The following is a 25,017-nucleotide window of genomic DNA, read 5'->3' on the forward strand; positions in this document are numbered from 1 at the left end:
TCATTTTTGTGTTTTGAATTAATGTTAATATAATGGTGCACACAAGGTTTAATGTTGTTTCATTGATTGTATTTGGTAGCCCCTAAATGCATCACTAAGCAAAAGTTTAATAATTAAGCTTATACCAGGATTTATGTGTTTTTAATAAATAAATGTTAACTGAACGGCGCAAATAGGGTTTAATGGCATTTTATTGACTATTAGAATGTTAGTTAAGCGCTTGTGGGTTTTGATAAATAGAAGTATAAGAATGTGCAGAGCAATGTGACGCAAATGTGATTTTTCAAATATAACAACTGCATTGTAATCACAAGCTGCAGAGTATGAAAATTGGTGACATTATTTCTTTTGCTGTTTAGTTTCAGGTACAGATTCAAACCACACATCGCCTCGCACAACAGCACATGACGGCAACCAAGCAAAAAGCACACTTAAGCTCAGCGAACAGTGTTAACCGAACTGATGCTGCCAACAGCACATCACAGCTCTCTTGCTCTTGTCCCTCTCAGTCCTACTAACCCACCCTCTTTCCCTTTCAGATCCGCCAGAGTGCCAGGGGGCCAATCCGGTGGTGATAGTGTGTGGTATGAATATCCTTTGACATAACATAACATCTATGTAAGAGAGCATAAGCTGGAAGATATAATGCAGCTTGCATGATTATATGGGACTGGTGATCGTTATCAGAGAACGTGAATGGGCTTCCCATAAAAAAGAGGACGTTGGTTAAGGGGAAAGGATTATTGTACCCCGAACGTGGTGTGATTGGTCTGGACAGTCACATAATTTTGGATTAAACTACTAATTTCTCCCCACTGCTTTGGGAAACGTAGGTCAGTTGAGTTTTATACGTTTTTTTTTACATTGGTTCATTGAAGATGCTGCTTTCTGGCATTAACGTCAGAGAAGCATAATACTGCGCCTTTGTGTCTTTAATAGAATCATGATTTTCCTAAATGTTAGTATGGAAAATCTGTATTCAAACCTATTGGCGATCTCAAGCGTTGACAACATGGCTGCCTTTAGTAAACTGGGCTGGAATACTATGCTTTTCCACTTAGCTCTTTCCCACTGTCACTAAGACCAGTATGCTGTGAGATAATGAATTGTGCTTAAAACCTGTGATTTTTCTGACAATATTTATGGAAAAATTGGATTGCTCATGGAAAATGCCCTGAACAAACTCTCCTTATAGTGGCCATGCTCACTGTGTGTGCCACGTTTCTGCAATATGGTGATACGGCAAAGATTGCAGGGCTGCTTTTGGTTCCCAGCATTGCTAGATACCATAGTTTACTTGTATTTTGGTCAAACTAACCTTTATGAAAGTTGGACGACATTCCAAGTACTTCTTTTGTTTCCGTCTGAAAAGCATCTTGAACAGAGCGGGTGATGTGTTGACCATGAGAAGCATTGTAGCATTCCTCACACAGCAGTGTGTGGTCTGTTGAGCAATACAGAATAATTTCGTTTTCAGGATGAAGGTAGCATTTGATGCGGGTGTCAGTAACGAAAGTACTATCGCTCAGCGTATGTGAGAGGAATGCTTTGTTGCCATGGATATCTTTCAAGCATTTTTCACAAAAATTCAAACTGCAGGTGATGCACCTGCGGATGCTGCTACGAGGAAATTTCACATCACACAGTTGGCAGAAGATTTTGATTTCTTCCGGCTGCATCTCCTTACCGCTTGGCGACAGCAAGTTGGCACTAATTTTTCTCTTCTGTTCTTTCACTATGATTTGCAAGAGGTAATTTTCTGGAAATTTGATCTCACGCATGCTCTCGAAATGAAATTCAGACTTGCAGATTGGGCACTTGACAGAAAACTGACCCCGTTTGTCTTTCTTCATCTCGCTCTTCATTTTGTGTAGGCAGGTCTCGCACACAGAGTCATTGCAAGGCAGGAGAAAAGGATTTGTGTACATCTTAGTGCATCCATAACAGATAAGCTCTGGGTACAAAGGTCCAAAGTATGCTTCAAGATCTTTGTACTGAAGAGATGGGTCTGATGTGTCTTGTTCCTTTTCCAACTCTTGGCCTTTTGCCGGGGGCGTTGATGCTCGCACAGTTAACGGTGATGACTTTCTGAATTAAAAGAAAACATAATTGTGCATTTATCAGACTGACAGAAATGCACAGCTTTTTCTAACACATTTAATGATATTGTACATTTGCTACAAAACATTTCTTCAGATATTTGAGTTTCCTTTCAACACTTTATGCATAGTGTGTATGCTAGTTTAATTTATAGCCAAAAGCAAAATGCAACTAGAGCAATGTGAAAACCTTTCCCCCTAAGCATAGAGGAAATGTTCCCGTTGATGTATAATTCTGCATATAAAACTCAGTCTTACTTTTAAAGTATATGCTACCAATAAACACCTGCAACGCCAATTGTTGATATTTATCATTTATGTTGTGGAAAGGCTGATATCTAAAAGGCATTCGGGAAGTTGGGTTTACATACACACTAAAGAGTAAAATTCGGTCCATAAAATCCTATACTGCGTCCAAATTAAAGGGACAATCTCCGTGTGTTTTTAGTTCTGGATATTGTTATGTAAATACTAGATGGCTGATAAGGTCAACTGAATGAATTAACTTATGCTAAATATTCCTTGCTGTATATAGTCTTTACCGTGCAAAGTAGTGAGTTGCAAAAAGAGTCACGCAGTATACAATCATATGTAGTGCGAGATCCCTTAGGCAAGGCACAGGCTCAAGGTCGTACTGACCTCGAATTTTTACTTAAATAAATTACTGTTTCTTGAGTTTACACCTTTTGTTTCATGCTTTTGTTCCTTTAAATAGTATAAATGGATGTATCTATGAACCATTTGGCTAATGACTTTATTTTTTGTGAATTAATAATATGTATTATGATCTTTTCATTTTTTTATATGAAATGTGTAATATTGTTCGGTTTGACAAGGTTTTCTCGATCACTGGAAAAAAGAGAACATGAAAAAAAGTGCAAAGCAATATAAAATGGATATTTATATACTGGAGTAAAACATTTTCTATGTTTAACTAATTGTAAGGTGTTTTAGATACTTGTGCTCTGAGTGTGAAAGCCAACATTATTTTATGTTTTCTCATGAGCAGACTGGTCATGCAGCTGCTCTGAGCAGAGCAGCACCAACGCCATGATTAGCAAGGTGATGCAGCAAGACTGGGATAGACCATGACTAGCTCAGAGAAGCTAGGCTGTGTGGCTGGGACAGTAATCTCTGCTCGGGACATAGGCATGGCCAGAGACGTACAGCAAGGTGACACATCAGACACAAGGGTGAGGTCTTCCTGACTGAGAACCAAAACAAGAGTCACGTGGGTGCTAGACACCAGACTATGGCTCATTACATATGATGATCCCTCACAGGCGGAGCTAGTGTCATATGGATAGGCAGAGCAGAATTGTAGTCATGAGATAGAGTTGTTGAGTCATGCATCCCAAGGTCGAAGGAAGTTCTATTAGCAAGTGCATTGTTTTAATGTAACTAACTTAATGTGTTATGTATGATTCTCATTATGCATATCCCCATATAACCATTGAAACCTGTGCTCGGAGGGGAGGACATTTTCTGGGCTGAATACTCTGCCGGTTTTCCTGCCTATTTCTTAACAGCTGAACAGAAATAAAAGCTGTCTCTTTTTCAGTGTCAGTGTTGCCTTGTGTTCACCTGAGTGGATTTATTGGGCAAGTCCACACTTGAGGGTTACATAATGGAATCACTTTGTGTAACTTAAAACATTGTGCACATGGGAATAATTCTTCCTACGCCAGCTTTCTGATACTTGGGAAATGACAAGAACATCTAACTGTATGAGCTGGCAAATGGTGAATGCCAATATCAGGTGTGCAGTGAAAAAGTCGAAAACATTCGGTCGAATGCCAAAAATGTCGAAAAAAATGTTTTTGTTGAATGTTTTATTTTTTTATTTACATGTTTTTTTTGGGTTCCACAAGTAAAAAAAGGGGTAAAACAAAAAACAAAAAATAATTTACAAAAAAGGGGGGTTGGGGTGAACCCCCCCCATTTCAGACAAAAAACAAACAAAAATAGACATTCGAAAAAAAAAAAATTGGACTTTTTATTTTTGACATTATGACTTTCGACATAATGTAATTTGGAAATATCACTATAAACCCCAGTATTAGAGTGGGATACCTTTCATCAAGCATTTCAAGTGACAGGTGGCCACACCCCTTTAGTATGCCCTTGAACCCTTATACATTTGGTTGAACCCCAATAAATGTAATTACCCCCAAAAAAGTTATATACATTTTATATAAACACAATAGAACCCTGATGTAGTGTATATAACATTTGATATAAATGTACCAGAACCGCTATAAATTTAATTGAACCCCAATACATTTCATGACCTCAAACATTTTAGATACATTTTATATGAATTTTATATACCTTTGATAAGAGTTTCAATGAATTTGATATAGAATTTTATATAGATTTACGCAAACCTCAATACATTTAATTGAACCCAATACATTTTTTGACCCACAAATATTTTTATATAAATTTGATAAGAACCCCAACAAATTTGATGGCCCCACAAACGTTTTTTATATACTATATACATTTGTTTAGAACCTCAATACATTTGTTGAACTCACCCAAAAATGTTATAAAAATGTGATAAGAACCCCAATAAATGTGATATGAATTCGATATACATTTGATAGGACCCCATTCAAATTTGATGACTCACAAAAATGTTATATCAATTTGATATAAATTCGATAAGAACCCCAGTGAATTTGTTATAAAAAAAACTTTGAGAGCAACCCTATCAGTTTGATATTGAACAATAAAATAAAAAAGTGTGCATTTAATGCATAATATTGCGATCACCTAACACATTTCCCAGTAATATTTAGCTATTTGGTCGTCAGCCACCACGTTTAGGATGTTATACATATTTACGCAGACTTGATAGAACAGTGCACAGTTAAATGTATGTGTTGCACAATAGATAAATACTCTTTATAGCGATACATAACTTTTATATCTATTATATATTATATATATATATTCAATGAATAAAGGTACATTATGGTTAAGTTGAACTGATAAAACCCATGAAATAAAATGAAAAAACATTGTTCAAGGGACGTTATCGTTACAAGTAAAACCAAAAAAACTGAAATTTGCTAGTTATGGTAAACTAAGCATCCATGACTGATTTGTTATGTCATCTTTCATGTACTGGGTGCTTGTTTTAGCACTACACAGTGGTGGCGCGAGTTATGGTTGCTTAGCTTACCTTAACTGACGAATTTCAGGGGGGTTTTGGTTTTACCTGTAACCATAACGTCTCTTTAACAAGGTTTTTTCATTTAATTTCATAGGTTTTTATTAGTGCAACATAACTACGCCTTTTCATTGAATTTCATGGGTATTTATCAGTGCAACCTAACCGTAATATCCCTTTAACAAAACATTTTCATTGAATTTCATGGGTTTTTATTAGTGAAACTTAACCATAATTTCCCTTTAACACAGTTTTTGTCAGTGAATCTAATAAGTTTTTACCAGTGCACCCTAATTTGATTCAACTTACTAATATCACACTTACCCCAATATAGCAAAATGTTTCTCCAATTTAAAAAGTTTCACCTTATAACCCTCCCACTCTCCAACTTGCACTTTTTGCAACTTTTTCCTCTGTTTTTGTGTTCGGCCGATGTTCGGGAAGGTCTGACATCACCGCGGACCTTACCGGACAGTGTCACATGACCTTGTGTGTGACCGCACTTGGCAAACGTGTCTGTGCTTTGCGAAACGTTCGGAACTGCATTTTTCAGCTCATCTAGGAATTTTGAAGCTCAGAATTTACCCTTGCACATCTCCTACACCTATTCTTACTCATTATCCATTAACAATCTAGCACACTGGACATACTTGAAAGAATATTAGCAAAACAGCTATTTATCATAAAAATCGCATTAGCTATTGCCATCCCTCCTCCCCAAGAGCCACCACCACCAGCTGGAGGAATTACACAATGAAAGAAGCGCAATACTTCAAAATACAATCAAGAAGATGAGGAAGATGAGGTAGAAGAAGTGCCTACCTATAGCACCCAGAGATAATCATAGGTGTGGCAGTTCTTTATCACTGTTGGAAATGTACCAAAGGCTAAAACTACCAAAATGAAATGCCCGGAGTGCAACATTATACGCAGTCGCGGACAACCTGGGCAGTACTCCTACGGGACCACCTCCATGCACCGCCACACCAAATCCAACCACTGCAATGCTCTCAGAAAGGCTGTTCCTTTCTTAGGAAATAGTAGGCTGTCTTCCTCTACCTCATCTTCCTCAAGCAATACTGTAACCACAAATCCTACTTTGTGGGATAAGAATTTCACCATCTACCTTGCAAGTGATAAAAGAGGCTGTTGATCCATAGCTTTCGAAGGCAACAGTACTCTGTATATAATGCAACACAGCACTCTGCAGGGGGGAGCAATTTCAAAGTGCTTTTGAAGCTGTAATCAAGGAGCATGAGAAACACTGCCCTCTTTCTTAGATTTAACACAACACAACATATTCCCCTCTCCACATGCCTCTCCATATGTGTGGTTGGTGTCTCTTCCCTCATTTCCTTCCCCACCTCACGTTCTGCCCTCTCCTGCAAAACTGCACACACAAAAAAACATAAAAAGGTTCCATCAGGAACCACCTTTCACAGTTAAAAAAAAGAACTAAAAGAATAAGCTTATAGAATTAGCATGTTTTACTATGCTAATGGAAATAATGGACAATTGTATACTAGAGAAAAAGAAAAAAGCACAGATACAAATTTCTGTCTGAAATCCTTCTCTCTAGTATGCAATAAACAACATAATCCATTGCCATTTATACCTACCAACAGTCTCTTCATTCCCCTTTCTAGACAATGCCTTATTAGAAAACCCGGATTGCACATGCACACTATCACACAAAACTAACCTTCTACTCTATTTACTGTTATGTTTGTAACACTCCCGCATTGCCTACTTTAAACTATTCACACATATATCCACCAATCACTTTAAAAAAACTCTACATATAGCCTATGAACATATTAAACTTCCACCCACCAACTGCCACTTAACAATGTTCTACAAATCTTTTGCATCTACATTTCCCATACCTATACCATAAAATTATACATAGTGCTCCGAATCATGCACTTATGCATTGTGCAGAGACAGAAGTGCATAAATAAAAGGGGCAGTATGGATAGACAAGTGCTCATGGGAGCCCAGAAGGGAAGTGCCAAGAGATGTCAAGGTAGGAGGCCACTAGATAACTGCTGGGGCAGAGGAGTCCCAAGGGTTGGGTACATCTTAACAGTAATGTCCCTTTAACAAAGTTTTTTCAGTGAATTGAATACGTTTTCATAAGTGAAAACGTTTCATTATGTTACATCACTGTATATAAGGTATTAATAATTCCTCGAAACAACTATAAACCTCCTTTAACAAACATATATTTTGCCATGCATACTTATGTGAGTCGTTATCAGCAGCGCATACCCCAATAGGCAAATAAGCCTACTTGCCGAAGGCCAGGCCCTCTGCACATGGCAGAAAAGTTATATCACTATGTTTGTACTTACGTTTTGACAATTTCAAAAAAGTGAAACACAGGAAAGATTTCCAAAAGCATCCTTTCAGGTCCTTGCTGATGTCTCTCGCACAACTTTGCTGCAATCCCATCTAGCACTCTGGGCTGCAGCTGCAAGCAGATTTATTTTCCCCATTTAAACCTAAAGCTTCAGCCATGCTGCATGCCTTAATAATCAAATCAGAGTACACGATTATCAAGTAACTGCAGGGCAGTAGATTGGGTAGATCACTGCGCTTCATCTAGTACTTTTAACAGATTACCCTGCTGCTGGTGATGGGGTTCATTTGTGAAGGTACCCTTCCTTTTTCAAGTGTTAGGTTTCGAATAGGAGAGTGAGCCCTGTTCACAGCAGCACTGGGTTATTCAATAAGTAACTGTTATCGTAATTAAGCTGTCTTCAAAACCATTCTTGATGCTATATTTATTGTTACAACTCAGTGGACACATAATTCGACTCTCTAGAGTCTTTCTCAAGGCATGTGGATGGTGGGCCAGTGATTGCTGTGAGGTTGTGGAAAGGAGTCCAGCATCCAATCCCAATATCTTGTCCCACTATGGTCGCAAATAAGGGTGGGTAATGATTTCAAGGTGTGGCCTGGTCACCACGTGGGCACCTGGTTCGGCGTGATTGGCAATGATCTCCTGATTAGGATTGTCCCGGTATGTATGCAGCGATAGTCACAGCGATCTGTTGATGCAGTCCTGTGCAGCACTTGAGGCTGTAGCCACGGGCAGAATTTATTTTCCTCTCAACCCTATCCCGATTTTGAAATACTTCACCACATAGCCAGTCCCTGGTGGCCATGCAAACTTTAACCCCATTGCCAGTCCTTCGTGGTCATGGCCAGTAGCCAGATTATCCGAGTCATGCTCTTTGGCCATGACTCAGACAATCTGGCCACTACCCAAGGCCACAGGGCATGTCTCGGACAATCTGGCCACTGCCCATGGCCACTGGATATACCTCAGTCACCAGAGGTATATCACTATTTTTGGTACCTACATTATTGCACTTTTCAAAAAATAAAACAAAGACAAAATTGCAAAATCATGCTTTCAGGTCCTTGCCAATGCTACTTTGCACAATTTTTCTGCAAATCCATCCATGCTTTATTTTTGAAAAGTGTCAAAATGTACTTGCATAAAATGGTCCTATAACTTAGCTTTGGATATATAAAGAGAAGAGAAATAATTAAACATTCAAACACATCACAAAAGGGGCCATGAGAAATAAACACAATGTTGCCAGACCAAAAACACCAATTCTGTAGAAAATATTCACAATTTCATTTTTATTATTGTGAGAGACATAGTGCTGAAAATGTCTAAACAAAATTAGACATACCTTAAAAGCAGGTAAAACAGGACCAAATACAAACAGCATACAAATATAGAATTAAAAAACTATATAACATACAAGACTAAGCAATTAACAAAAAAACACAATTTTTACATAAAAAATTATGCACAAAAAGATTTGTTACAATTAAACCAGAAAGACCCAAAATGTTTCTGTCTAATGACTAATAGATGTCTGACATTCATCAGAGGTGGTGAGTTCTCTTACTCCAAGAAATAAGAGTCCATGTTGATCCTGGTCAAAGTCAGTTTTGATAGACAATCTACAAAAAACATTTGTACTATTAATACCACGAAAAAGACTCGTAGACAACAAAACATTTACCCTGTAGGAGAATACTCCTCAAACCAAACCCCCAAAAAGGTCAATATAATTCTGCCAGAATATTTTCATCATGAAAAATGTCCTTCTAAGTGAGTACCTAAAATGGCTCAGTAGCTGATACAATCTAGCTAACATTTACCTTGTGTTGCACAAGTTTTCATATTCCAAAAATGGACATCGTCAATCCCTTCAATTTGGATTGCACAAGGTCGAAAAAGACCCTTTACTGGACACAAGATGGATAATACTGTCTGGAAAAACCGAAGCGCAAATTCAAACGGGTATCAAATTAAGGAAGGGGCACCCCCCATACACACATACTGCAAGCAACATTTATTGCACATACCTTTAAGCCTCCAAAATTAATCAAACGAAGATGCCCCACATCAAAAGTATTGTAGCCGTCATCTTAATTCCCAACAAGGAGGAAGGCGGGATCAATTACTGTTTAGATTCCCACCAGGACCATTTCATATTCAGTCCGTCGAGGCTTTCACATTTTTTTCAGAAGGTAAGGAATATACACATCCATTATTCGCAGGGGACACGTTACTCAAACCTCAAATAACCCGTGTGGAACTCGGGCACATCAAACGGAAAATAGTTGCTCCGAAACTGCTAGTTAACCAAAGACACACGGAGCGTCTTATTGCTTACCCTTTTTAATAACCAAGGCTGAATCCAACACTTCGTGCTCCACAGACGCGAACTAGATGAAAAAGCGGCTTACGATTTATTCGGGAAGCCAGCTGATATTACTTACTTCAGACGCAGTGGAAACAGGACTACGCGTCTGTGCCGGGCATGGTGGAAAACCCTCCAAGTGCAGCAGACATGAAAAAAGGACTGCTTATATTATTTCAGTGTAAGGTACAAAGTCCTTCGGATCTAGCAAGCAATGACAAAGGACTACCCATATTAATCCAATCTAGAATATAATACCAAAAACCGTCTATCCCAATGTCGTGATCCTTCACACTCGGAATTCATGTAGTCAAATATTGTTGCATGTTTCGAAAGACCGCCAGGCCAACCAAACATGAAAAAAGGACTAAATATGCTCCCCCAGCATGCATTAAAATACAATCACTCAGTAGATATGCCAATTAAGAAGGCACTGTGCACCCTAACGTGCAGTCAAACCACAAACCATTCTAAATGAACAAAAACGGAATCATATAGAGATCTGCCATCACCATACCAAATGGAAGAAAAAATATATAATATAGAATACCTCACATTCCACTGACAAACGTCATCTTTCCCACTACATTCCCATTCATATCAGAAGTCTGAGAGGATCATGAAAAGTTGTTTTTAAAGCAAATTTTACAAATCAGTACTCTAGACTCAAAAATCAATACATATCATAGACCTATTTACAATTTGATATTGACTCAAAGGCACGAAGCCATAGGAGCTGCATATGAAAAGGGATAGATACACATTCTTACTAGTAAACATTAAGTAAGTTGTAGATGTCTATATACGTACAATGTGCCATTCAATTCCTTCATTTAGACCATTTAGATGGTTCCCAATTTTTTAAAATGATTTTTTGTTCTAATGTAACTAGTTTTTTGTCTGTATCTTCCTTGTTGGTACCATTTACACGTTTAAGGATAACCCAACGAAGATCTTCATGTGTATGTCCCTTTTCCAAGTAATGTTTGACCATAGGGGTCTGTAACACTTTCGCCTTTATGCAGCTCCTATGTTCGATCATTCGGGTCTTACATTTGCGGTTTGTCTTGCCCACATACTTCAGGCCACACGGGCAACAGATTAAATAGACCACAATGGTACTATTACAATTACAAAAATCAGTGATTTTCCACATCAAATCCAGACCAACATCCACTTCTTTGCATATGGTGGTGTATTTACACATTATACATCCTCCACACGGATAATTACCCCCTACCAGTGGTAAACCCCAAAATGTGGATTGTTTCACTAAGGAATGCTTTTTCTCTCTTATATCATTTCCGATAAAAATATTTCTGAGGCTCTTGCTTTTTTTAAAAGCTACTAAAGGACTGGATTTATCTTCATTATAAACCTTTCTCCAATTTCTGGAAAAGACACTCTTAACTTTGTATGAGAGGTCTGTGAAAGTATTAACAGAGACTAGATTATTCTGTTTGTTTTTTTCTTCAGGTAGTTGTTCTAAAAGAGCCTCCCTGTTGTTGTTATAGGCACGTTTTACTGATTGCTTAACCAATTTCATAGAAGCCCCCATTGCCGTCCCCTGGATCTGTTGATAAAAAGTTCCTTCGAATTGGAAAAAATTCATGGTGAGGGCATATCTGGTACACCATAGTATAAAACTATTGCTCACAGGATGATCATCTAGGCGTCCAAGTAAAACCTACTCAATTACTTTGAGTGATGCATGTTGAGGAATAACAGTGTATAAAGACTTAATATCGAGACAGATGAGGAGATGAACCCCAGGGGAGAAAAGCAAGCCTTCGATTTTATTAATGGCATCTGTGGTGTCTTTGAGATAGCTCTGCATCAGGCGCACAAAAGGTCTTAAATATACATCAGCAAATTTAGATAGCGGCTCCAAAATGGAATTAACTCCAGAAACAATTGGACGGCCTGGTGGATTGGGCAACTGTTTATGTATTTCTGGCAAAATATAAAACACAGATACTCTCCCATCAGGTCTTTTCAAATATTCCGCCTCATGTTTACCAATCATCTTGTTTTCATAGGTTGAATCAACCTTTTCTTTAATAGTGATGACCATTTCCTTAGTTGGATCTTTAGAAAGAACCCTATAACTGTTGTTATTAGATAGCAATCTATTGCACTCTTTGATATAGTCAGATCTATTGAGTAGCACAATAGCGCCACCCTTATCGGCTTGACGCACAATGATCTGTCTATTGTTTGATAGATTCTGCATTAGACATCTTTGTTCCTTGCTAAAGTTGGAGTTAATTCCCTTTTTTTTCACTTTCTAGTTTCACAACTTCTTCCATTACTTTCTTCTCGAAAACACATAATTCATGAGAGAAACTGGAAGTGGGAGCACAAAAAACAGAAGGGTTCTGTAGACCGCTGTAGTTTGTATTAGCGGGAAATGTTTGGTCCTCAAAGTATTCTTTCAAATGGAGTTTGTGCATAAACTTTTGAAACTCCATTCTAAATTCAAACGATCATGATGTTTGGTAAAGACAAAATGTAGTCCTTTATTCAAAGTGGTCTCTTCTGCAACACTCAAGGTATAGGTTGATAAATTAACTACCATTGTTTCTGAGACTTGCTTCGAGTTCATATCGGATCGTAATTCCAATGGTTTCTCCGTTGACCTTGATCTAAAAAAGGCTGTCTACCTTGTCTACGGCGATTTTGTCCCCGGTAGCCCCTCCCTCTCTGAGCACCTCGATCAGTATACTCATTGGCATTTGTGCCGGTACTCCCATCCTCACTAGAACTATAGGAAGTATCCCTAAAACGGACCCTTCACTGGTTGTTGCCTGGAGCAATGGTGTTTCCAAACTTATAGTTTTCCATGGTATACGGAAAAACTCTTTCATGACTGAAATTAGGCAGATCTCTTTTCATCCTTTTAATCCTTTCAACAGTATTATCTTTTTTGAAATCTGTCATTTCTTTGAGGAATGCATCCAACTTATTTTTAAAAATGTCTAAAGACAACTCTTTCTTCAAAGTATCTTGGATCTTATTCAGATCAATTTCAATTTGTTTAGACATTTCTTGTGCAGTGTCAATGATCAGTACTAACCAATCACGCCCGCATCTATTTGAGATGTAACTCCATTTGATAATGAAATCCTTATTGTCAAGGAAAAGACATGGCTCATTTTTAACCACCAAACCTTGTGGTAAGGCTTGATTTTTTAAGTACTCCATCATTATGATTCCACGGAGCTCTGTTCTTATAGCTTGTTTCTTCAACTGGGATAACTCATCCCATTGATCACTGTTTTTCAAAATCTCATTGTCCACTGATGTCCTCAGAGCCATTACTGAGTCCAGCAATTTCTGGACATAGTCCTCACTATAGGCAAGGCATTTATAACCTATAACTCAAACAAAATCCATTCACACTTTGCAGAAAAATTCAAGGTTGGGTCTATAATCTTTCTAAAATCTTTTGTGCACATTCGTCAAATGGCCACAAAGTTATAAGCCATCTTAAAATGTTGTTACCCCCCTATAATTGTGCCCCCTCTTCACAAAATCCCACCAAACTTTGCAAAAACAGTCCAATCTGGATCTTAAATCTTTTTGCAAACCTTTGTGCAGATTTGTGAAACAGCACCAAATTTATAAGCCTTTCAAATATTTTAGAACCCCCCTCTAATTGTGTTCCCTCTTGGTAAAACAGCACCAAACATTGTAGAACCATTCAAGGTCAGATCTAGAATATCACAAAATTACATGCAGGTTCATTCAGTGATGCCAAAGTTATAAGCCATCCAAAAACTGCTTTTCACCAACCCTGCAATGCAAAAATATGTATGGATGCCTCCGAACATCTCAGATGTTCACGAACATTACAGGGATATCCCGAGCTGTTCGCAAACTTCCAAAATGGAAGACCACCTGATTTTTGGCTTTTTATGGCCTTATCCCATCCCAACCAAATCACCCCTTACCTCCCCAGAGATTGTTTCATTAGTTTGACAACTGCAATGTTGTGTTTTTTAATATTTTTGAAAAAAACAGATGTTGCAGCCAATGTCGGCTTGAGTTCCTATCTAGAGCGAAGCCTTTGTGCCTCTCTGGTTCCTTTCTCAGATGGCCAAGGGTCTGCACCAGGGGTGCCTGTATTGTGGCTGCAGCAATATATGTACAATTCCGAGAAATAAAGTTGGTACCCTTTAGTGCGCTCCTTGGGAAGAATTACTCAATCACTTGGTTATGTTAATTCCAATTTGTTTATTCAGTATAGGTTCTGGATACTCCATACACTTAAAGTTTCAATAAACAAACTTTGTCTCCCAAATTGTCTCCCTCAAATGATGGGAAGATGCAAACTCTTAATCCACGAGGTATCCTCCCTACCTCCATGTACATCTTCATTGTTTTAATCTCCCACCATTTGGACAGTTCTTTCTTTGATGCTGCTTCCAATCTTTCGAAAAGATTTCTTAATGAAGTTGATGTTTGGGATGCCATTACTACTCCTGTTTGTCTATGCCTTAAGAAAAGCTCTTCAGCTTCTGCATCCCTTTTGTCGAATATGTCTGTCATTTTGAAGTTGTGCACAGGTTCTGCTCGAATGGAAGCCTTTAGATTTATATTTTTGAAAAAAACAGATGTTGCAGCCAATGTCGGCTTGAGTTCCTATCTAGAGCGAAGCCTTTGTGCCTCTCTGGTTCCTTTCTCAGATGGCCAAGGGTCTGCACCAGGGGTGCCTGTATTGTGGCTGCAGCAATATATGTACAATTCCGAGAAATAAAGTTGGTACCCTTTAGTGCGCTCCTTGGGAAGAATTACTCAATCACTTGGTTATGTTAATTCCAATTTGTTTATTCAGTATAGGTTCTGGATACTCCATACACTTAAAGTTTCAATAAACAAACTTTGTCTCCCAAATTGTCTCCCTCAAATGATGGGAAGATGCAAACTCTTAATCCACGAGGTATCCTCCCTACCTCCATGTACATCTTCATTGTTTTAATCTCCCACCATTTGGACAGTTCTTTCTTTGATGCTGCTTCCAATCTTTCGAAAAGATTCGAAAAAAACCGCACATTTTGGGACTCCCATATAACTTGGCCCCCCTTGACGAAACCTCACCAAACTTTGCAAAATCAATCCGAGGGGGCAATACACTATTTTTGCAAAGTTTGGTAAGTATTCCTCTAAGGGGGGCAAAGTTATAAGCCTTCCAAAAAGTGTTCTTTCTATGGGTTGAGCAACCTAACCATAACTACACTGCCGATACCACAGGCTGTGTAATATGATAGCAATAAATGCTGTTTCTACAGTATTTAGAGTTTAACAACATCGGTTGTAGGCTTGTGAAATAACTGTATTTTAGATGTAAACAACAGATCATGCGTTCTTTACGTTTTACACTGTGAGGTCCACTTAAAAAAAAACTGCTCAAGCTATGGTGGTGGGTAATAAGAGGGTTGCATGAGATAGCACAGTTGTTTCCTCTTGTGTGGCATATGGGCACAATCTGGGAATCCTTAACAGGGCATTAACAGAGCCTTTAAAAGATGACTTGGAATCTTGGGGTGGCACCCTGAGACAGCAGTTCAGCTGCTCCATGGGGTGATAATGATGAGCTGCCCCTATTGAAGAGCAATGGCTTATCAGCGCTCAGGACACGACCCTGTGTTGGAGCCCATGTAGATATGAAACACGATCGGCAGCCCCTCTTCAGGACAGCCCTGCAAGACTTGACCAGCTCCTAATCCAGGGTCAAGTGGTCCTGTGAGAGTAGGTAAAACAATAATCCTTAAAATGGTCAGCGGCCCAGCTGTGTGTTATTAATCTAGAGTTATTTTAAACCTTCATGGATCGTATTCTTAAAATCCAAACCTTCTTTTTCTCTCTTTAGACATTGCTATTGCTATACGGAGATAGCAGCCTGGTTGAGTTTGTGAAGATAAATAACAAGCCTTCGCAGCCTTTGACCACTATGCACGATGGAGCGTTGACACATGTGTACAGACAAGGCTTGCTAGCTGCCCACGTTAATGGACATAATTGCAAGACATGAGTACTATATCTCTACTGGATAGCCCTATTATAAGCATGGGTAAGAGAATGTACCTTTAAATATGCCTTATGTTAGTAGTATATAGTTATTTTAACATTTTTAAGACAGCAGTTTTATAGACATATTGAGAGCATGTTTTATATCCACACTCTTCTGTACTCTCTTTAAAGTTGCAATGGATTCCACCCGTGGTGTTGCACGGTCACCCAGTGGGCCTTGCCTGATATTATTAGTCTGTAGTTATTTTAAACTTTTAAAGACAACAGTTTTATAGACATGTTGAGTGCATGTTTTAAATCCAAATTCACTTGTATTCGCTATAAAGTTACAATGGATTCTGTACGTGGGGGATCCACCGACTGGTGCCTACCCTCCATACCCCTGACAGCAATCCTAGACCCCTAAAAAATGTCACAAAGTACCTCTGATGCCTCTTGGTTCCAGGTGCAGTGTGCAAAATGCTACATCAGATCAGAATGTATTTCTTTTTTATTTCACCAATGGTCAATGGAGCTGGGGCCCTTACAACAGATCAGAGCACCTTTTTTATGGGGGCTGATCTGCATCATGAGACACTGCCGGTCACAGGTTTATTTCATCAAGGGTCCCTGTAGCAAGGAACCCTACAACACATCAGAGTGACTTTTCCATGGGGGCTGATCTGCATCATGGAGGCGCTGCTGGTTGCAGAATTATTTCATCTAGGGACCCTGGAATCTGGACCCCTGCAAAGCTAGAGGATGTCTTATGTCAAGCACTGATCAGTGTCGTAAGATCAAAATACCCAGTCGTTGTAGATCGATAGTTAATTTACATGTGCAACCCATTACTGAATGTGTAGGAATGGGGTTGGAGCAGCTTGCAAGTCCTGTGCCATCATGCAGGGTGGCCGATCGTTTGGGCTTAAAACTACCTTTCAAGAACATTCAACAGCCTCAGGTAAGAACTGAACTTAAGAAAGAGCTGGGTTGTGTAGATGTAAAAGCAGTTGTAACTGCACACTCTCACAAAAAACACAAGCCTTAACCCCCAGTACAGAACAGTATTACAAATAAACATGTTGTTGAAGTAGGGGCAAGGTCTTAAGGGAAAGGGTTGTGCCACAAATATGCACTTAGAAGTGAGACAGGAGGTGTTACACTGCCAAATGGCCATGCTATTGACTGTGCCGATACACCTGGTCTTCAGGCTATAGCAACACCAGATGACTGCTACAGCAGGGTGGCATACATGCATGTTCTAAAAAGTGATGACACAGCCCTAGCTGTAGTACTTATCGACGATGACGACGCTGTGATAGCATGTAACAATTTCATTGATAAAACACAGTCCACACTGTTAACTAATGGGCAAAGTATAACAGCTATTAGCTGTGAATTAGAAAATAATACAGGTAATTGTTGTTAGGCAGATTTATATGCAGTACCCTTTGGGAACACCACACACAATTAAGACTACAAGTGACAGTACAAATTCACCTTTGGTACAAGCCTGTACTACACAGTAAAGGGGTAGCGATGGCTGAGCAGCCAGACTTATCTCAAGAGTAAGTGAGCAGTATCAATAGTTACTTACACTAAGGACAGCAATTACTATGATTCAAACAAACACTGACTCAAGGTTTCTGAGTAAAAGAATATACATTTATTTACACATCAGTTGTAAAACATTTCACTAAAGTAAAGCAGTTAAAAAAATCACACTCTTAATACACTTCACCACACCCGATAGATTATGGACAAGTTAGGCTCAAAATGGAGTGTGAGCAAAATGGCACTCCAGCAATTTAAAAGGGAGGGAAAGACAAAGTTAGGCAAGAATTGAGCAGCCCCAACAAGTAAGTAACCAGGGCAATCTAGAAAAAGGAACTACAGTGAAGAAATCAGATTAAAGGGGCCTGGCCCAAAGTCAATGGACCAAAGTCTTTGCTCAAGATCACACAGTTCAGGGTAGTTCATGGTTAAGGCTTTGCCAAGAGTTCAGAACGAAGTTGGTCAGACGAAAAGTTAGTTTAAAGAATGGAGAAGGACAAGCCCTCGGATTGGCGAAAGGTTTCACACACCTTCACTGCGGCTGGACAAAACAAACCACCGGATTTGAACAGTATCTTAAATGGGGAAGAAGGCTGTAGCTGAGGTGGACGTTCCTGGCAGGTACTGCAGGCTCACGGTTCCTGAAGCGACTGTCGGAATGAAACGAAGTAGGAAGACTGGAGGGTCCTGCTCTGCCCAGGGAAGAAACCAGCAGCAGAGCCAAGCAACGAAAATAAAAGGTGCACTCTTTAAAACGCAAGTAGGGTCCGTTCCCGCTGGCTATCCGGTTCACTGTAGCTCTGTACAGCAAATTCAACCAGAGAAGGGAGGCCTGGCGAGCAGTTTGGTGAACTGGTTGTTCCCACCAGCTCAAGGGGAGAAGATTCCTTGCAGATCTTCCCTGTCGTTGGAGTACGAAGATTCGGACCTGCAGCAGGGCTTCACCGGGGGGTTCAGTCGTTGTAGGGTCCTCTTTTGTCAGCTCCTCTTCGGTTCTCTCGTTCCAGTGGCAACTCTGCCTTTCCAGCCCCAGAGACCTGCTTTTTACAGTCACCACATCCAATCAGATCAGAGTGCGACTTGCGTCTCTAAGGAGACCCTGTGAAGGGAGTCCTAAACCCCTCCCTCACCTCCTGTCCCACTCCCAGACATACAAGTGCCAAAGGAGGGCTTCTGTGCAGAAGCCTGCAAAAGGACAGTGAACAAAGGAACCAAACCTGGTTTGGCGCGCAGAGTAAAACACGAGAAAGACTTTTACAAAAAGAAATGGCGACTAAATCCAACCGGAACAGTATAAAAACGTATATGGTCTAGCGGGTTTAAGTTCGAGCTACCAAGATAGCCTAAAACAATAACACGCTATTTAAGATTACCGCAGTAGGAAAAATGGGGTAGTTACCACTGCCACCAGCCAAGTCTTAATGAAAAGGGAGCGAAACAATGCTCCAAGAGAAACAGACAAAAAAGGATAAGTATTAACCCTTTCCAGCACTCTATTTAAGATAGTTTGTACTGGGTCTGTGAGTTTGAAAAGAGACTAATAAAGTTAATGGAAACTTTACATGTTCTGGGAGACAGTAGTCAGCCCCAGAAAATGAAGTTGGAGTTGGGAAGTCAAAAAGACAACCCTGGGACGGCCACCAGGGGGTGCACGGATGAGCTGCCTCCCCGTGTAAACTCTTCCCTCGAGGGCCCGTAATGTGAGTTGAGCCCCCACATTAAGTCCCCCTCCCCGGATAGTTTGCGGTGGACAGACGTCTGAAGTCTCCCCCCATTGAACCGCAGCAAACCTGATTAAAATCGGACGTGTCTTCTGGGAGAAATCTGCATGTGGAATCTCCGGCGGGCGAGCGCGAGGAGGCCCAGTGAGCGCGGGCCTGCACAGCGTGACTTTGTGGTGCTGTGAACAGGATCCCGCTCCGGGGACATCAAGGAGAGCTGCACGGCATCTCGCCCTCTTCCTCGAACACCCCCGGCGGACGTTCAGCTGGTGCCCGCGACCCACTGCATCGGCGGGCCGGGGACTTGACAGCGCTGGCCTGAGGAGCCCCCGTGAAGAGCCCCCGTGAAGCGCCCCCCTCCAGAACCCTGCCGGAGCACCGGACACGTAGCCCTGCCATAGGAACTCCGGCCCCCACCTCCGGCATACTTACCCTATGGCAGCCCCCCCGTTTGGAGCAGTGCGGCACAGGGACTCCAACTCCTGTTGTCTTGGGACCTCCTTACTGCCGGAGCCGCCGCGGCCGACTGGGGAAATGTGCCATTGAACCCCCAAGTGGAGCGTGCACAACCCGCTCCCCTCTCTGAAAGGAATATACGCTGCAGATCCTGACAATCCCGGATCACCTTACGCAACAAAGTTAATCCCATAAGAAGAGACAAAAGGTGAGGGAAAGAGGAAAGGGAAAACTCCCCCCCCCCCTTTTTTTTTCTTTTTTGGTAGTTCCAGAAGCATGAGGTCCATAAACTCTAAATACAGTGGACCCCCCCCCCCCAAACAAGGAGTACCCCGGGCCTTCGCCCATTAGGGATAACTCATTAGAAAGATAAAGGTGCGGCCTCCTCCCAGACAAAGGCGCTAAAGACCACTACTTGGTACCTAGCACTCTCACAACACACAAGACCAGCCTGGCCCTCCCCCACGTATATTGAAGCAGTGTGGATTGCCACAGCCCATCAACCAGAGGGCCTCCAGTATTGGAGCATCCAAACACCTCCTATCACCTGCAGCGGTCCACGAGCTCTACTATCTGTGAACACTAAGCTTCCAAGGATCTGTGCATTAAACGACCATTCCTTATGTCAGCACCTCCTATGAGGCACGTCTTGGGACGGACCCCCATGAGAACGAGCCTTCCCACACAGCGGTCCGACTATTGAACCCCATAGACGTCTCTTCAGCCACATCAGAAGCCGCGCAAGGATCTGGACGCTTGGACCTCCCCCACAACTACTGACCCGCACTGCCACAAAGAGGGTAAGGCCCCTGATCCCAGGGCGTGTGCCTCCTCTAGACTGAGCCTCACTCTATGGACGCTAAAAGTAAGCTTTCCAAGTTCACTTACACTCCATCCTCCCTGACTCCTGAACAGAGGGAAACAATGTCAACAGAGTCCGGAGAGGCGGGTGCTGCCGCCACTAAAGGAGACATTGCTGCATTGCTGTCTGAGATAAAGAATCTGGGGGCCAACTTGGGTGGTAAGATTGACAGGATCACCCAGAGAATGGACAACTTTGAAGAGAGATTGGAAGGTGTCGAGAACAATCAGACCTCAATTGACACCCTTGAGGCCCAAATGGACTTGAGAATTCGGAATATTGAAAGGAGGGAGGAGGAGATACGCCTAAAAATGGATGATTTCGAAAACAGAGAAAGAAGAAACAACCTCCGATTTTTCAGAATTCCGGAGTCTGAGGGTGAAACTGAGGATTCGCTCAAAACTACAATACATAACATCATAAAAATCCTAATGGCAGATGAAGAGGTAGATGAACCCAAAACGGAGCGGATCCACAGGGCGGGCAGGCCCCCTGGTGGACCACTCTCTGTCCTCGCAAGATTCCATCGATACCAGGATAGGAACAGGATCTTGACCAAGGCCAGGTCTGGAGAGTCACTCACATTAGGAGGTGCCAAAATTACCATCTTCCACGATCTGTCCTCGCTCACGCTGGCGGTGAGGCTCCTTTGCAGCCCCCTGACTAAGTGGCTCAAGGAACAGGGCATAAGATGCAGGTGGGGATATCCTTTCTCCCTCACATTTGAGCATGGCAGCACAAAGATAATCCTCTGGTCCGAGCAAGAGATCAAGGACTTCATCGCGGACATTCTCGGAGTGGCACCAAAAGGGGGTGAAGAGAACGACTCTGAACAGGCGGGAATACAGTGGGAGCTTCAGGGCCCTAAAAGAAGACGGGTGAAAGGATCAAGAAAATATAGACGACCAAACAACACACCTGAAAAAGGAAAATAAATGAGTTCACACAAACCTTACAGACCAATTGATTGAAACCTGCGCCTGAAGAGTTAAAGAATAGGCACCCACAGCCGCAGGGCGACAGGGTCAATGACAAGACGATGGCTCCCGGCTGGAAAACCCCCTCCTGAAGTAGGAGGTAAACGAACTTCCGAAGAAAGGGCCAGAGGGGGCACGTAACATTACACCTTTGTTTTCTCTTTATGGTTAATGTTGTAATATGTGACACTGGGGGGGGAGGCGAGACGGGAAAGAGGGGCTCATTTATATGTTACGATAGTATACCTGAATGGGACTGTGAGGTAACGGTCTCCACTGGTGGTCCGGTACTGGACTGAACATTTCCACCAAGTCCAAATCGGACGCCTTCAAGGTGCTGAAAATGGCACACCTTCAGTTTTTGGGTTCGCTTGAACAACATCGACTCAGGGAGGGGGGAGAGAGGGGGGAAGGGGAATGAGAATCTCAAGAACAGTAGCACTAACATCTGTACGAATTTACAATATCATAGACAGTGGAGGACACAAAAATCGAATACTTGTCTGGCCATCTGAAGTAAGTGACCCATCAAAGACACCCAATTACGGCAACCCCTGATTTCCGCGGCCCGGGGGTCTCACTCAGGGTCGGGACTATTAATGTGAAAGGCTTGAATTCACCGACTAAGAGATCATTGGTCCTCAGAGAATTTCGCAGATCTAATATTGACATCCTCCTCTTACAGGAGACCAAATATGCCAAAGGCAAAGAGCGGAGCATTCTAGGGAGAAGAGGAGGTCTGAAGTTCTGGGGTTCGGGTCCGCTCATGAAGGGTGGTGTTGGGATATTAATCAAGAAAGGAATCAAATTTGAAGTAGATAAAACATGGTTTGACGTTGGAGGCCGTACTCTCCTCATAGCCGGGAAAATAGCAGTACAGGTAACCATTGCCACCCTATATGCACCTAACACTGGAGAGGTCGCATTTTTTGAGAAGGTGATCCCCAAGATAATGTTAGAAGCCACAGGACATGTCATCCTGGGGGGTGATTTCAATCAATGGGCTGACCCGAACAAAGACTGGAAACCGGGCAGACCTGGAACGAGACACCAATACGCCAGTCACCGCACTGAATTGGCTACAATGATGGAACTCTATGATATGCAGGATGTGTGGAGGATTATGCACCCCACCGAGAGTGGTTACACCATCTATTCAAACCCTCACCATACATTCACGCATATTGAATACATATACCTCACAAGTGACCACACTTCTACTGCACATCATTCAGATATCGTCCCGATAACTTGATCCGATCACGACATGGTACTGGCCGATATCAACTGGGCTGATCTACCTGTTCCCGGAGGGAAATGGCGGTGTAACGAGACTCTTTGGAAAGAACTGGTTTTCAAAACCTCCATGGAGACAGAAATTGAAGAATATTTCAAAATGAATAACTATGGTGAGGTCTCCAAGTAGATAATCTGGGAGGCAAGGAAGGCCACATGGAGGGGTCTTTTGATAAGAGAGGGGTCCTCCAAGAAAAGGGAACGGAAGATCATAGAGCAAAGGTTACGGACTGAAATATGTCAACTGGAGGCTGAGATAATGAAGTACCCGGAAGTAGACCTGGATAAAATGAAAACATCCCAACTGAAAAGGGAAGAATTACGGTTGCTGGAAGGGGACCAAGTGGTACGCAAACTGCAATTTCTGAAACAGAAATTCTATGAAAAAGGAGACAAGGCTGATGCCCTATTAGCAGCTAGGCTCAGAGAACAAAGGGCAGACCGCAAGGTTAACGAAATACGTCAGGGCTCTGCCCCTTCTACCCCGACCTCCTGTACCATCCCTGAATCCTTTGCCAGCTTCTATGAGAATCTATACACCTCCGAAATAACCCCTGGCCAGATAGATATGAACTCTTACTTAGACCCGATCTCCATGCCTACCATTACGCACGCAGAATCCGAGCTCCTTGATTCCCCAATTATTGAACATGAGATCCAGGAGGCAATTAAACGGTTGACACTGGGCAAATCACCGCGGAGGATGGTTACACTGCTGGGTTCTATAAAACTTTTGCTAAACAACTGACACCCTTCCTAACGGAACTATTCAATGAAATAATTGAGACAGGTGTAACACCAGACTGCTTTAAACACGCACTCATAACAGTAATCCCTAAGGAGGGGAGGGACCCTAAGTGTTGTGGATCGTACCACCCTATTTCCCTCCTCAACCTTGATGCCAAAATATACGCTAGGGTACTGGCTGCCAGATTGGAAACATTAATGCCCCGCCTGATCCACCCAGACTAGGTTGGGTTTATACTGGGGAGACAGGGAGATGACTCCATGCGTAAAACATTACACCTCATCGATGCAGCCCATAACATTCCCAACGACCCTGTTCTATTGTCAATAGATGCGGAGAAGGCCTTTGATAGGGTTGAGTGGGATTTTCTGGGAGCAGTCTTGCAGAAGGTTGGAATAGGCCCGAGAAATAGAAAGGCAATACGAGCAATATATACGTCCCCTAAGGCAGCAGTATTTGTCAATGGAGAATACTCCAGATGGTTTGAATTGAAACGTGGGACTAGACAGGGATGCCCCCTCTCTGCAATCCTGTTTGCACTTTCGTTAGAACCCCTGGCACAAAAGATGAGAGCGGACCCCCTGATAGATGGGATGAAACTAGGGCCAACAGAATACAAGGTAGCTCTCTATGCAGATGACATCCTCCTCCATCTAACTAACTCCTCAGAGTCCGTCCCTCAAGCGCTCAAACTAATGGACGAATATGGCCAATTCTCCGGCTTTAAAGTGAATAGGACCAAGTCCATCTTGTTCCCCCTTCAAGGTACTGTAGAGGGGAATGACACCAGGTTTCTTCCGCTGGGCCTTAAGCTCGAACAGACCACACTACAATACCTGGGCATACAAATCATTAAAACCCTGAGTGACATTTTTTAAGCCAACTTTCCCACACTCCTCCAGCGGTTTGCGGCCGATCTTAAAAAATGGAGAAAACTCACAATCTCATGGCTCGGTCGAGTTAATGCAGTTAAGATGGTAGGCCTTCCCCGTTTCCTATATCCCTTCCAAATGCTCCCGGTGGAGATACCAAAAGAGTACTTTAATGAAGCCAAAAAGGTTATGGTGAGATTCATAAGGCAGGGGAAGAAAGCAAGAATTCCATATGATACGCTAACGCTTCCCAAAGACAAAGGAGGGGGTGGACTCCCCGATCTGTGGAATTACTATAAAGCCGCCCAGCTACACGTCCTGATCCCACACCTTAGAGACCAGAAAAACCTCCAATGGGTCCAGATGGACAATCACTATCTCGCTCCAGCCACGGTATCGGAATGGTTATGGACCCCACATAAAAGGGTACTACGAAAAATCAAAGGCCACCCCATCTTGAGCACTATATGGAGCATATGGCGCACAGGCAAGGAAATGCGCAAAATCAC

The 25,017-nt window shown here is 41.9% G+C and overlaps 1 protein-coding gene across 3 annotated transcripts in view; it reads right to left on the reverse strand.

Moving 5' to 3' along the window:
- The window catches only part of LOC138493198 (tripartite motif-containing protein 42-like), an 807,816-nt gene that overhangs the window by 728,098 nt on the left and 54,701 nt on the right, over positions 1-25,017 (reverse strand). For all 3 annotated transcript variants that reach the window (XM_069620359.1, XM_069620360.1, XM_069620361.1), the window contains exon 2: positions 1,319-2,088. In XM_069620359.1, coding sequence (XP_069476460.1) covers positions 1,319-2,088 — 770 coding nt within the window. The remainder of the gene's footprint in view (positions 1-1,318; positions 2,089-25,017) is intronic.

The sequence above is a fragment of the Ambystoma mexicanum genome, chromosome 10 (assembly GCF_040938575.1).
Source record: "Ambystoma mexicanum isolate Mex_15411 chromosome 10, UKY_AmexF1_1, whole genome shotgun sequence".
Classification (NCBI taxonomy): domain Eukaryota; kingdom Metazoa; phylum Chordata; class Amphibia; order Caudata; family Ambystomatidae; genus Ambystoma; species Ambystoma mexicanum.